Below are 13,986 nucleotides of genomic sequence, written 5' to 3' on the forward strand. Positions count from 1 at the left end.
ATCATTATCTCTATTTGATGGAGGAGGCGATTGAGGAAGAGCTTTGACTCTTCCCAAAGTCACACGGGTTGGAGATGGTAGAGGTGGGATTCACACCCAAGTAGCCTGGCTCCAGAGGCCACACACACTTGGCCACTTTCCTGTGTGCCCAGGCATCACGCTAGGGGCTTTGGACCCGCCTGTCCAATACGTTAGCCACCAGCCACGTGTGGCAAATGAGCACTTGAGACGTGGCTCGCCCACGTTGAGATGTGCTGTCAGTGTAAAATACAGAGTTGATTTCAAAATCTTAATCAAAAAATATAAAACATCACCAATTTTTAAATCAATTACATGTGCAATGACAAGGAGTGAAATCAAATATATTATTAAAATTAATGTCCCCGTTTTACTTTAAAAAAATGCGGCTCTTGGGGCGCCTGGGTGGCGCAGTCGGTTAAGCGTCCGACTTCAGCCAGGTCACGATCTCGCGGTCCGTGAGTTCGAGCCCCGCGCCGGGCTCTGGGCTGATGGCTCGGAGCCTGGAGCCTGTTTCCGATTCTGTGTCTCCCTCTCTCTCCGCCCCTCCCCCGTTCATGCTCTGTCTCTCTCTGTCCCAAAATAAATAAACGTTGAAAAAAAAAAAATTTTTAAATGCGGCTCTATTGAGGAGGGCACCTTTTGGGATGAGCACTGGGTGTTGTATGGAAACCAATTTGACGATAAATTTCACATATTGAAAAAAAAATGCGGCTCCTAAAAATTTCAAATTATGCGGGCGGCTCAAATTGATATTCTACACTCAGATTTCTGTTGGACAGCCTGGCTTTAGACAGAGCCTCATCAGATCCTTAGAATAATCCTAGTGAGATCTGGTTCACAGTTTTCAGATGAGGGAATTGATGTTCAAAGTTCAGGTCACCTGTCTAAGGTCATTTAGCGTGTAAAGGCGGGACAAGAATTCAAATGCCAAAGGTCTTCTTGCCCAAGATCACTTAGTCGATCGGGGCAAGGCAGGTCCTCCTGATTCTTCTCGATTCCAGGTCCAGAACGGAGGTCACCTCCTAATATCCAGGCAGAGTCCCCCAAGAGGGGGGCGAGGAGATGGGAAGTGGTGTCTCTATGCTCCTTGAATACCCTTTCCATCTCCGTCAAAGTGGTTACCGCGCCTCTGTTTAACAAGCACCAGTGGTGGGGGTCTCTCACTGCCTCTCTCAGGAACAGAGAGACACGTCTCAGATCTGTCTTCCTGTGGCTTCTCCTCACATCACAGTTTTGAACACAGAGAAAAACTTGGCTCTTGTTCACAAACCGTCGGCTTGCAAGACCACGAATGGGGCTGCATCTCACCAGAGCCCCTGCCCCACAGAACATTTCCTAACCTGCAGCGAGCTCCTGAGAGTATTGCCTGGGCTGGCCAAGGCGGCCAGAATGGCGGTGGTGGTGGTGCCGATGTTGGAGCCGAGCGTGAGTGGATATGCCCTCTCAATGGTGATCACACCAATACCTGGCAGGAAAAGACAAAAACTATAGTATCAGCCTCAGGGGATGATGGGAGACGGTAATGGGGGAAAAGCCAGGGAGAAACTCACCAATCAGTGGGGTCATAGCAGATGTGAACACAGAGCTGCTCTGCACGATGAAGGTCATACCTGCTCCCACAAGGATGGCCAGGTAGCCAGTCAGCCAGGCAAAAGGAAAGGGAAAATCTAGAAGACAGAAGGAAAAGAGATCTGTCACAGGCCTGCTAAAGAAGGCAGGGGCTGGAGGCCCAGCTGGCACCTCCACAGGACCTGGGGTGGGTGGGTGGGGGGGATGGTCTGAGCTAGAGGGTCAGGCTGTACGGAAGCCTCCTCACCCCACACCACGGTCGGAAATTACAAACTGGATTTTCAGAATCCTTTCACCTTGCATATTCGGATGGTGGAACCAAGGATGTTGGCATGTGTCACAGAAACAAACAAACAAACACATATTCACTGAAATCCAGAAGTAGAAATGCTGAACCCACATGTTATGGAGTGGATGTCTTGTTTCCCCCAAATTAATGTTGAAACCGAAACCCCCAGTGTGAGTGTATCAGGAACGGGAGCCTTTGGGAGGTAATTAGATCATCAGGGTGGAGTCCTCGTGAATGACGCATTAGTGCCCTTACACAAGAAGAGGGAGCGCGTTTCCTCTGTACTCTTTCTGTGTGAGGGCACAGCGGCCACCTGAAAATCAGGGAGTGGGACGTCACCAAAGCCCAACTATGCTGGCATCCTAACGCCGGACTTCCCAGCCCCCAGGACTGTGAGATATAAACGTCTCTTGTTTAAGCCACCCCAGTCTAGGATAATTTGTTAGAGCAGCGGAACCAAGACACCACCCAAACAACCACCTTCCTCCCACAAAGCATTTGAGCCTCCTTCCTTCTGCCTGTCCTGGTCTCCCCAGGCTGCGGATCCTCCACCTTTGTGGCATTGCCTGGAAGCAGTGCCACGGCTCAGAAGTCCTACACACCGGTCCCTCGGCACAGGATCAAGACCTGCACATCCAGCAGGCACCCAGAGTCACCCAGCTCAGCCGCATGACAACCTTGTGACAACCCTGGGAGGCAGACCATTCTCGGCCCCATTTCCCTGAGGTTTCATGGGGAGGCAACGTCCTCAGCTTTGCACCCTCCCGGGGGCCAGGATGCCATCAGCAAGAGAACTGGCTGCCTCAAGATGCTGATGTATTATCCAGACCCACATTTTCTTCCCAAGAGTGGAGAGAAGTAGGGAGCAGGGAGGGCATCTGTTACCCTTTTCCTATGGGATCCTGACAAGACCCGAGAGTCCTGGGCATAGGAAACCTGCCAGGAAGGAAGGCCTATCTCGCAGATCGCTGCATTTGAGCCAGCTCTTCCGCAGGACCTTGCAACTATGTGATAGAAGCTTGTGCCCACTCCCCAGCCTCCACCCAAGACACCAAGGGAGATTTCAAGGGCAAAAGGCATCTTAGCTTCTTCAGCTTGTCAGACCCAAGAGAGAAACTCCATGCAGGAGTTTATTTAACAAGAGGCCATTGCTAAATAAAAATATAAAGGAGCCCCCCAACCCTGGGATGGCCACAGTGATGCCACACCCTAGAAAGCCCAGAATGAGGGGCAGTGTGCCTACCAGTGTTGAGGGTCTTCTTGATGACAACGGCTACCTGTCCCCGGAGCACGGAGCCCAGGAGCTTGACGATCATGATCAGGCAGCCACAGAGGACCAGCAGGGAGGCTAACAGCAGGATTATGCCAACAGCAACATCTGGGAGGCTGGAATTCACAAAGATGTGCTGGCCTGAAGAGACAATGGAAAGCCCTTGTTAGGAGGGAAATGGGTGCCACCCCCCAAGGCCACAGACTGTTATTCATTTCCCAACATCTTTCTGTATCACAGTAACAGAATCTTGGTTGTTAGCTCGACGTATGGCAACCCAGAATAAAGACCACACTTCCCAGCTTCCCTTGCAGCTAAGTGTAAGCCTGAGGCTATGTTTTGGCCAGGGGACCTCACGAAGCTAGAACATGATGATGTGAAATCATTACAGTCACAGAGCTAGTCAGGGGCTTCCTTCTACCTCTAAATCCCAGGCTGTGTTTTACTCACGATATTGAGGATACTTACAACAAAGAGTTTGAGGAGCCAAGTGGCATAGGATGGGTAAGTCAGAGTAGGAACTATTGCTAATTATAAACCTCCTTGTTTTTTAGAAGTCCCTGTGTGGTCCCATGATTACATGGTTTTGTTGATGGATGAAAAGCACCTAGAGCATGGGAGGTGGCAAACTCATTGATTCTGTGAGGTAAACCACATTTGACTGTTTACTGCTCAGAATTAATGTGGGTGGTATGGAGAGGATGAAGAGAAGCAGAAATACACACATGGCTATATAAAGAATAGTTAGCAGAGTTAAGGATGTCTGGGCTGGAAGAGATTCCTGGGGCAACAGTCTAGCTTCTTAAAGACAGGGAGCATCATGTAGGCTCACTGCATTGTTTAGTGCATAGCTCCAGGCCCTTGAATGGGGCCCGCCGGATAGCAGGGACTCGTGGCTTCAGGGTGAATGCATTTGTTCTGTTCTGTGTGGGACCCGCATCTCCTGCAAATATGGCTGGCATCTCCCTGGAGCCCAAGGGATACCAAAGCATATGGAGGGAGCACTCTGGAATCTGTTGACGAGTTCTGATGCAGTATGGAACTGCCAGAGAAGCTGGGCTTCAAGTCCTACTTCCTCCCCTTACCGGGGGACCTTGGGCATAGCACCTGTCCCTCTGCTGCGAAAGTTCATACTCATTACTGGGTATGATACCAGTGCTCTGTGAATCCTAGTGCCCTTCTTTCCCTCACTTACTGAGCCTCACACAGATAATGAATGCCAACTGCAACCCCCAGACAGCCCAACCTGGTGGGCTGATGTTCTTTCGAGTTCCACTCACACTTGGCAATGTTCTCCTTGTAGGTCACGTTCTTGATGGTCCAGGTGTAGGAACCGTCCGACCAACAAAGGGAAGGGGAGGTGCAGTTCTCAGGCGAGGGGACAGTGACATTCATCTGAGTCTGGATGACAAACATTGGGAAATGGGATGCATAGTCCATAATACTCACTTTTGGTAGCACTGGCAGGCGACGTGGCAAGTAGGAGGGAGACACGCATGAGTGTGTGTGTCTGTAAGGGTAACGCACTGTTTCCACGGGTCTCTCCATAAATGGGAACACAGGCAGCCAGAGGTGAGCCAAGAGGCATGAAAATAACGAGCCAGGAATAATGTATCCATGGTGCGGAATGAAGCAAAATGGGGTCAGTCTGTCCTACTGCATTGTCTGTCCATCCGGCATTCAGAGACTTGCTTTCTTAATTTCTTAATTGGCTCACGGGCCAATTTTTCCTTCTCCGTACCTTTCATTTGCCCACATTGAATTAAAGGTTTTGCTTAAGGCATGGATGCTGGAGTCTGCCAACCCAGCAACATTCTTAGAAACTTACCACGTTGGTAAAAGTTTCACACCAAATCTTGATCAGACTCTTGTTTTTGGCTGCTTCATCATTCATTGCAATTTGGTTGATAACTTTCTTATCCAGCTGAGGAAAGCAACAGACAGGAGAGAGTCAGCACGTCCTCAGCACTGATGAGGGATGGACCGTAGGAGGTGCTGTTAAGGGGGCTTCGAGAACTTGAACCCAACTGGGAGCTCCTGCAGGAGTGAGTCAGGACTCACTCCATCTGTACTCCCAGGATGGAGCACAGCACCTGGATGTTACTTAGCAGGTGCTTGGCAAATAAACAAATGATTGTATAAACAATGGGCTGGTAACTTGGAAGCATGCAGTAGTCATTGAGTGATAGTAAAAACCAGAAGATAAAGGTAATAAAGGACAAAGTCCAAGTTGACCCATTCTACCTAAGGTAAGAGTCCCAAAACCTTCTTTCATTTATTTCAATAATATGGACAGACCCTAGTGAGCAGAGGGCTGAGACGGAAGGAAAGACAGTAACCTTCCTCTTTGGCTAGAGGCAGGATAATATTTTATTAGCGAGCCCAAGGATGCTGAGGTCAGTGGGGGGAATACAATGGCTCCAAGCATCCAATGAAGTCCTTGAGTCTTGAGAAGCACCTGCCATTCCCTTGCTCCCACCCCAATAAAGAGGACACATGTTGAAGTCAAGGAAACAAAAAAAAAAGCCAACTGCTCTATCAGGTGTCCCTGAAGTCTTGCCTCCCTTGGCCTTTTTCAAAGGCAACCAAAGAACAGTGTTTATAGACCATCATCCTTCACCATCTCTGCCCAGTTGGGTGGGGTGTGGGGGGAAAGGGGAAGGAGTTAGTTCCTTCCTTTCCCTCTCTGAAGGAAGATGGGTTACCTGGATAATGAGTTTCGTGAAGGGATCTGTGATAACTTTCAGAAGTGCCGGGGCGTCTTCTCCATTCTTGAAGTTAAAGGTCTCTACCACCAAGTTGGTCAGGATCTCCAGGTAATGGGTAGCTGCCTCCAGGGGCAAGAGCACCAACACAGAGAGCCAGTTGAAGAAGTCATGGACAGTAGCCCCCGCAAAAGCCCTATAAGAAGGTAATCCCACCCCAAGCCAACAGTAAGATTGGTCAACAAGCAAGTGGGCACCAGTCTAGGCTGCTCATTGATTGCATTGGCTGCAAGGGAGTCACCTATCTATGCCCACACGTGTACAATCTCATTTACATGCTCACAGCAATGCCCAAGTGGGTGGGATTAATATCCCAATTTGATAGATGAGGAAGTTGGGGGCCACCAAGCAGAGGGGAATTGACTGAAGACCACTGCATGGGTGTTGGGGCCAGGACCCTTGTCTCCCACTGCCCAGCAGAACCTTTCCCACCAAGCCAGACAGCACTCAGTTCTTTCTGCTGAGCAAAAGGGAGGTAGACAGGTTATGGCTACAGTAATTAGCTCAAGGACCACTGTTTGGAAGAATTGAATCAAGGCTACTTTTGAATCATGCACATTGAAGACAACCTTCCTTTGGAAAGGTGGAGGCCAGTGGTCTGATGGTAATCAAACCCCAGAACTGAATTCTTAACTTTTTGTGTTAAGATCTCGGGACTCTGATAAAACATCTGAACAACCTGCACAGAAAACAAGGCCAATATATACCACAGTTTATATCTGATAAGGTTTGCAGGTTCTCCTGAATTCCATCCTGTCTCCACACTATGACACTTGAGATCTTTTTTTGCTCAATGAAAAACATTTTTCTTCAAAACACATCTGCATGGGGTACTTGGGTGGCTCAGTCGGTTAAGCGTCAGACTCTTAGTTTCGGCTCATGGCTTGTGAGTTCAAGCCCTGAGTCGGGCTCTGAGCTGACAGTGTGGAACCTGCTTGGGATTCTCTCTCTCCCTCTCTCTCTCTCTGACCCTCCCTTGCTGGAGTGCTCTCTCTCTCTCTCTCTCTCTCTCTCTCTCTCTCTCAAAATAAATAAACTAAAAAAGTTCCCAGGTGATCCTAAAAAAATTAAAAATAATTTAAAAAAAACATCTGCATGTCAAAAAACACCTAAAACCCAAAGGGACATGTATAGAAGCTAATATACTTGTGGAGAAAATGCTTAACTTCACTTCACTACAGTTAAGGAAACTTATTTATAATTCATTTACTTGCAACTACAAATTTTCACCTATCATATTAGCCAATGTTTTTCAAAGTAACTTATTCTTCCTAAAGAGAGTAATTTAAGACGTCTTCATACACGTCTGATGTAAAGTGATGTAAATATTTCTTAGTAGTTTGGCAAAATGTTTTAGGAGCCTTATAGGGGTTGGATATAGTCATTATTTTCCTAGAAATCTAAGGAGGTATTCCAAATCACCAGGAAAGAATGATACACATCTCCAAAGATGTGACTGAAGGCAATCTCTTTAAATAATCTGAACAAGGGGTGAGCTATATACTGCTATGTGCAGGCACTTTCACAGATCATGTTTATATTTCATAGGTAGCAGTGAAAAGAACCCAGAATCTGGAAGAAACCTAGATTGAGTCCGAGCTATGCCCCTCGGTGAAGTTACTTAACCTCTTTGTGCTTCTATATTAATAAAACGAGGCAAAGAAAGTCTACTCGGCTTCTTGAGAAGATCAAATTAACAACCTTCCCCCTGGATCATGTGTATTATTATTGCAAACCTCAGGACATCTCATCAGGGACCGAGGAAGGTTAGCCGTGTCTGAGTGGAAATGAGCAGCTCTGAGGCCCTCTGCCACCTGCCAGTTCACCCACAGAAGAGGGATGACATTTGCTGACTCCCCAGCCAGCCTGTTTAATGCTGTCTGCCTGACCCACATGGCGATTACATCATGCAGACAAACTGCCTTCTCTATTTTATGAACTTCTGGGAAAAGCCCATCAGTTAGAAGACAGGCCAGAGAACGTGGTTAATTTTCACATTAACCTTTGCCTGTTTTAACCTGTCCCGTTTTCAGATCTTATGCATCCACAAAAGCTACAGTTTGCCTTTTACCGGCAAGTGGAGAACAAAGGAAAGGTAACTGGGGTTGAGCTCACCCAAAGAGGAAGCTTTAGGAGGTTATAATTATTTCTGACTAAGCGGGATGGTAAATCCTATCCTAACTGGCCTTGTTTTAACTACGCCACACAGCAAGTAGGCTTCTAGCTAGGGCTTGCATTTAGGGAGCTCTGGTTATGTGCCAGGTACCTTGCTAAGCATTTACCTGTTTGGCTGGGTTTACTCCTTTGGACAACAGTGGTGATAGACGACACAATTATCCTGGCTTTGCATACCAGGGAGCTGAGTTAAATCAACCGGTAAGTATGTGATTCCAACCCCCAGCTGTACTCCACAATGGCTACTTCAAACTGCTCTAGGAATGACCAGAAGGTTCTCATTGGCTAGTTTAAGGCAGTTATGACAACCTGGCCGAAACCGATGAGCCTCGTGGCAGCAAAGGCTGATTCTGGGCCTCCTACCTTCTGAACTCACTCCGGTCTCCTGCCTGCATGAGCGCCACAATGGTGTTGGTGACTGAGGTCCCAATGTTGGCCCCCATGATGATGGGGATGGCGGCACGCACAGTCAGCACTGGGGGGGCGGGGGGTGGAAAAGAGAAAGTTGGTGAGAGTTAGCAAGTTTAGGAAGGCAGCCTGGCCATGTTCCCGATGTGGCCCAAGGCAGGCAGACCTCATTCAAGCTGGTAAGTAACAAAGCAGCATTTCCTAACCCATTCTGGGGTCTGCACCAGGCTATGAATCTGATTCAAGCTAGGATAGCCCACCACAGAAATACGCACATGTACCGAGCAAAAAGTCCCGGCACATAATTTCAGGGAATCCACACGCTCCATGAAGAAGCCCTTCTGTGGATTCCAGTTTCAAAGTGCCTTTCTAAATTTCTCTGTCCTCCATATTACAGATGCAAGGCCAGCTTACGGGAGAACAGGAAACAATGTGTAAGGACTTGTGTATTTATTATGGCAAATTCCCAGCAGTACAATTTCTCTGACAAAATTAGTACGCTGCCACAGTGTTCTAACATGTGGAAGTAATTTTAAAGAATATCTTTTTCTAATTTAGCCCAAGAAAGTTCTAGTTAACTTTGCTAACATGCTGGTTTGTACTGAAAATTAATCTGTTCAATTTGGTCCAGAGGTATCTGGAGAAGGCAACCCCCACCGGTGCCGGAGTATCTGTCCTGATTCAGCCAGAGCAAATATCAGCAGGTTCATGTTTGGAATGCCAGCTTCCCAAGCTTGGTTGTCCCCAAGCCAATGTGTGGATTTATTTATAATTTATTCTTAGCACTGAGCAGTGACGGAAATGTTCTTGAAAGGACCATGTAGATACATGGTCCAATATGGCAGCCACAGGCCACGTGTGACTATTGATCCCCTGAAATACAGTCAGTGCAACCAAGCAACTCACTTTTATATGTTAAGTGAAAATAAATTAAGCTTAAATAAAATTAAATAGCCACATGTGGCTAGTGCCTGATGGACGGGGCAACACAGTTCTAGAGAATTCAGAGCTGGGTCTTCAAGCATCGGGGACGATTTTCAGACTCAGCCATGGCAATGGAAACAGGAGACTGCCTGGGATAAAGCAGAGCACATCACAGCTGCACGAGATAGGAAGACCATGGTGACAAGCCTGGACACATTCAGAGTAAATCCTGGGTTCCTCAGCCGGGCGGGGGAATGCCTGGAATGTCTGGGCCCACGGGTGCCTGGACTCACGCGAGGAGGCCACCATGCTGACGATGATGGACGAGGAGGTGCTGGAACTCTGCACAAGGACAGTCACCAGCACTCCGATCACCAGCCCAGCCACGGGGTTGGACATAATAGAGTTGTTGCTGAAAAACTGCCCGGCCACCTTTCCTGAAAAACAAGCCCACAGCCACCAGATGGAAAGTTAGGTGGGCAACTGAATACACAGACATCTCATCTCCAGCCACGACCAGCTGGCTGTGGGTCAGGGAGGCCAGCCTCCAGCCCAGCTGGTACCCCTGGGATCTTCCCAGTGCATCTGCCACGTGCTTCTTCCCAGTGCTGCCCTGGGGCCATGTCTCCACTTCTGTGACCTCGCTCCCCACTCATGCCGCACCCCTTGTTCCTCTTGTCCCTTCACCCTACAGCCTCCATACATCCACTACTCCTTCATCAGCAAGCCCTCCCCCAGCCTTCTCTGACCGCCAACCTGGCCTCAATTCCGCACTTGGCCCAATAGGTGTTGGTGGGTCTCCAGATGCGCTAATTCCTGTCTCTGGGGATATATTCCCGACTCAGAAAATTCCCCCCCCCACGAATGGATATTCTCATTCTTCTCTATCAATCCTACCCAACCCCCATTCTCTAGCTCCGGCCTAGCCTCAGATGCCTGAGACGATCCATCCATTCCCCAATCCATTCACTGAAGATGACCAAGGCCCAAGAGGGTAGAGGCAATTCATCTGAGACACTTGGAGAGCAAAATCCCTTGCTTACGCTGGGATTCCTGGGGGTGGCTTCCAGGAAGTCAGTCTGCCCTTCATACACCCTCACAAGTGCCCCCTCTCCCAATTCTCCCAGGTCACAACGATGAGTTCCCAAGAAGGCACCCAGGGGAATAGAAATCCATGGTCTTCTGTGCCTCTGGGATCCGAGTTTGGATCCCACCATGCCAACTCAAGGCTGTGAAACTAAGTGCTGACCTCTTTCAACTTTGAGTGCTCTCCATAAATGGGAAGGGTTTGGGGAAGAAACGTTTAGGACTTCAGGAGGCATTCATCGTGCTGGCTATCACTGTTGTCACCCATCAGGGGAACACAGGTGGCCAAGTATGTGGTGATTTAACTTCTGGGACCCCCTCACACTGCTTAGCTACTCCCAGGCCTGCAAGACGTGTAGGCAACTGCTAAGGATAAGGATCCACCAGCTCTGGGAACCTTGTCCTTCTCCAACAAAGGCCCAGCCCTGATTTTCTATAGTTGCTTTAGCTTGAGAGCATTCCTATCTAATAATCTCTGCAGGTCGGGAGGCCCCAAGACAGCAGGGATCCCTTAGATAAGTCCTTATATCAAACAGCTTCCTGCCTAGGGTCGGTGGACAAACACAGGAAGCTGACCGCTTGGAAATGGCCCCAGCCTGGGCTGCCGGCCTAAGCCATCTCAGCCAGTCATAGCTCCTTTAAAGACCTCAGTTTTCTCTTCTGTAAAACGGGAGCATGACTTCACGAGAAGGTGTGCGGTGCCCTTCTGTCCTAAAACCCGCCAGGAGGCTGCAGCTGGAGAGGGCTTGCTGCCTTGTGACCATCTGAACCAAACTGCATGAAAATACCCCACCCCAGATCTCTGTCCCTTTCATCCATACCTCCAACCAGCTGGAAGGCACTGCTGAGGACATCCAGCGAGCACACGAAGAAGTAGAGAAATGCCAGAAGCAAAATAAATTTCCCGATTCCTTGGAAGACACAGAGAATCTTCCCTTTGGTGTCTCTCTCTGGGGTAAGGGAGAAAGGACACAGGCTTTTAGTGCCCGAAACTCTGAGGAGTTTGGCAATGAGCTCAGAGTGCTCATCTCCCCTCCCCCACCAATCCTCCCCCCCCTCCCCCCCAATCACCAGGTGGCTGTAAGCTCTTATGTATGGCAAGGCTTAGAGATGGGGTGCATCCGTGAGTAGAGTTTTCAAAGCAATTACCACTCTAGTCCATTTAGTTGAAATCTGTGGTGAAGCGTCTCTAAAGGACTGGCTTCAGGGAGGAGGGGTTTGGTGTGGTCTGGGGCACTGACAGGCAAACCAGACTCCATGCTCAGCTGAAGCAGTGTCGCTGAGGGAGGCAGTTAAGGGCACTTGACACCTGCTAAGTGCGGGGTCAGAGATAATGGCTCTCCTAAGCACCTTCAAAACAGCACAGACTATTTTCTAAAATGTGGCCACAAGGTAGCAATCACAGCCTCCATTTGGGGAGGGCTTGGGCGCTCATACATCCTGGAATGTTATGTCCTTGGATGCTATTTTCTCTGCTCGATTTTATAGTGGTTCTCACCTCCTCCCTCCCAGCTGTCTGATCTGCAGACAGACCTTACACCCTGCACCCGGAAAAGAAATGCAGCATTTGTTTGCACGCCAGCCATCCTGGCTGTATATTCTGTCTTCTGGAAGCTTTCCTCGATGCCCACATTTAGGTGAGGAGAGCCCTCCATCCAGGGGCTCTCAGAGCAGGGGTCTCGTCTGTTCAATGCTGTACCCACAGCACAGTTCCTGGGACCAGTCAGCACACAGTGGGTTATAAGGAGCAGCATGGCGCCCGGCCTGGTTACTACCCCCATGCTGGCACATTTGTTGAGTGCATGAGAGAACAAAAGATCCCCCAATTATCGCATTACGCTTTGACTCCAAGCCTCCAAGACTGCAGGCGGTATCCCTAGCCAGGACCTTTTTATGAGAGGCATCAGAGGGGTGCTGGGTGGCTCAGGCGGTTGAGCCTCCGACTTCGGCTCAGACCATGATCTTGGGGTTTGTGAGTTCGAGCCCCGCTTCAAGCTCTGTGCTGACAGCTCAGAGCCTGGAGCCTGCTTGGGATTCTGTGTCTCCCTCTCTCTCTACCCCTTTCCCACTCGTGCTCGCTCTCTCTCTCTCTCTCTCTCTCTCCCTCTCAAAAATAAACATTTTGGGGCGCCTGGGTGGCGCCGTCGGTTAAGCGTCCGACTTCAGCCAGGTCACGATCTCGCGGTCCGTGAGTTCGAGCCCCGCGTCAGGCTCTGGGCTGATGGCTCGGAGCCTGGAGCCTGTTTCCGATTCTGTGTCTCCCTCTCTCTCTGCCCCTCCCCCGTTCATGCTCTGTCTCTCTCTGTCCCAAAAATAAATTAAAAAATAAATAAATAAAAAATAAACATTTAAAAATTAATAAAAAGAAAGAAAGACCTCAGAGCGATGGAACGGAAGAGGGTAACACAAAGGAGATGATCCTGTGGAGGCAGTGAACCCAATCCCTCACGCATGGGAAGTCCCGCCTGCCTGCTTTCACCTGACCACTTGATCCCCGTGTCCCGGAGCTCGGGCAGGTCCCAGGGGTCTTCCACTGCTGTGGGCTCCTCTATCAGTGCCACGGTGGAATAGGACGGCAGAAGCTCGATCTTGGTGACTGGGGTCCCGCTGTCATCTACTCAAACAAGCAACAGAGGCCATGAGGAATGAGGGTCAGACCCGAGCCACAGGAGGCCAGTCTGGGGCGGGATGATCGGCACTTACTTTGGCTAGTGTCCTTGCCTTTCCCGGGTGTGGTGGACTGCTGGCTAGTGTCCCCTTCCATGTATTTATTGGGGTCGGGCTGGGCATTTTCCAGCTCAGGCCAGGGAGCCATGATCTGCAGACGGAAAACAGAGCTTAAAGAAGCAGCCACTGAAGGGAGGCCCACTCAGGTGCTATGGCGGGAAGAACTAGGTTGCAGAGATTCGGGAGAGAATCTACCTTCCAAGGCGGGGGCTCTTCCATGCCATATTTCTCCTCTGGGTCTCCCTCAACCGCTCACCTAGGCTGTCACCAAATCAAACCACTTCTTACAGTGTTTCTTTCCATTCTAGCCTCAAGTCTGTCCACTGAACTTCCTTTGATGTCTCCAACTTCCTTCTGGCTCAGCCTCTGTCTTGACTCTCTCCTTTAGTCAGAAAGGGGGTGCAAAGCCACCCCTCTTCATCAACTCACGGCACGCCACGTCCTCTCGGTCCTCCAATGGTTCCCTCCTGCTTTTATTCTAGACTGCACATCCACACCGAACCTCACACAGCGGACTTAACGTATACGTAAATGCTAACACACATTCTGCCTGCTTTACCTACCACCCAGTCTTCTGTGGGCAGCATGACACAATGAAGCTAGTTCGAATCCCAGTAGTGCCACTTATCAGCGGCTGTGTGCTTAGGCAAGGCCTTTTATACCTCTGAGCATAAAGGCATCAATGTTTCCCCATCTATAAAATGTGGACAAGTCCAGGTTATGTGTGCAGGGTTATGAGATTGACAGTGACC

General features: G+C 49.4%; 1 protein-coding gene across 4 annotated transcripts in view; it reads right to left on the bottom strand.

The window, feature by feature from the left end:
- The window catches only part of SLC34A2 (solute carrier family 34 member 2), a 33,270-nt gene that overhangs the window by 4,350 nt on the left and 14,934 nt on the right, over positions 1-13,986 (bottom strand). For all 4 annotated transcript variants that reach the window (XR_006296203.1, XR_006296202.1, XM_043572851.1 and 1 more), the window contains exons 2-12: positions 13,211-13,325; positions 12,987-13,121; positions 11,329-11,457; positions 9,715-9,858; positions 8,453-8,564; positions 5,855-6,050; positions 4,978-5,073; positions 4,430-4,550; positions 3,123-3,290; positions 1,572-1,688; positions 1,362-1,486 (exon numbers count right to left, since the gene is read on the bottom strand). Coding sequence is in view for 2 of the 4 variants with exons in the window: in XM_043572851.1 (XP_043428786.1) it covers positions 1,362-1,486; positions 1,572-1,688; positions 3,123-3,290; positions 4,430-4,550; positions 4,978-5,073; positions 5,855-6,050; positions 8,453-8,564; positions 9,715-9,858; positions 11,329-11,457; positions 12,987-13,121; positions 13,211-13,322 (1,455 nt within the window). In the remaining 2 variants the exon portion in view is untranslated. The remainder of the gene's footprint in view (positions 1-1,361; positions 1,487-1,571; positions 1,689-3,122; positions 3,291-4,429; positions 4,551-4,977; positions 5,074-5,854; positions 6,051-8,452; positions 8,565-9,714; positions 9,859-11,328; positions 11,458-12,986; positions 13,122-13,210; positions 13,326-13,986) is intronic.

This window comes from Prionailurus bengalensis, chromosome B1, assembly GCF_016509475.1.
Source record: "Prionailurus bengalensis isolate Pbe53 chromosome B1, Fcat_Pben_1.1_paternal_pri, whole genome shotgun sequence".
Taxonomy (NCBI): domain Eukaryota; kingdom Metazoa; phylum Chordata; class Mammalia; order Carnivora; family Felidae; genus Prionailurus; species Prionailurus bengalensis.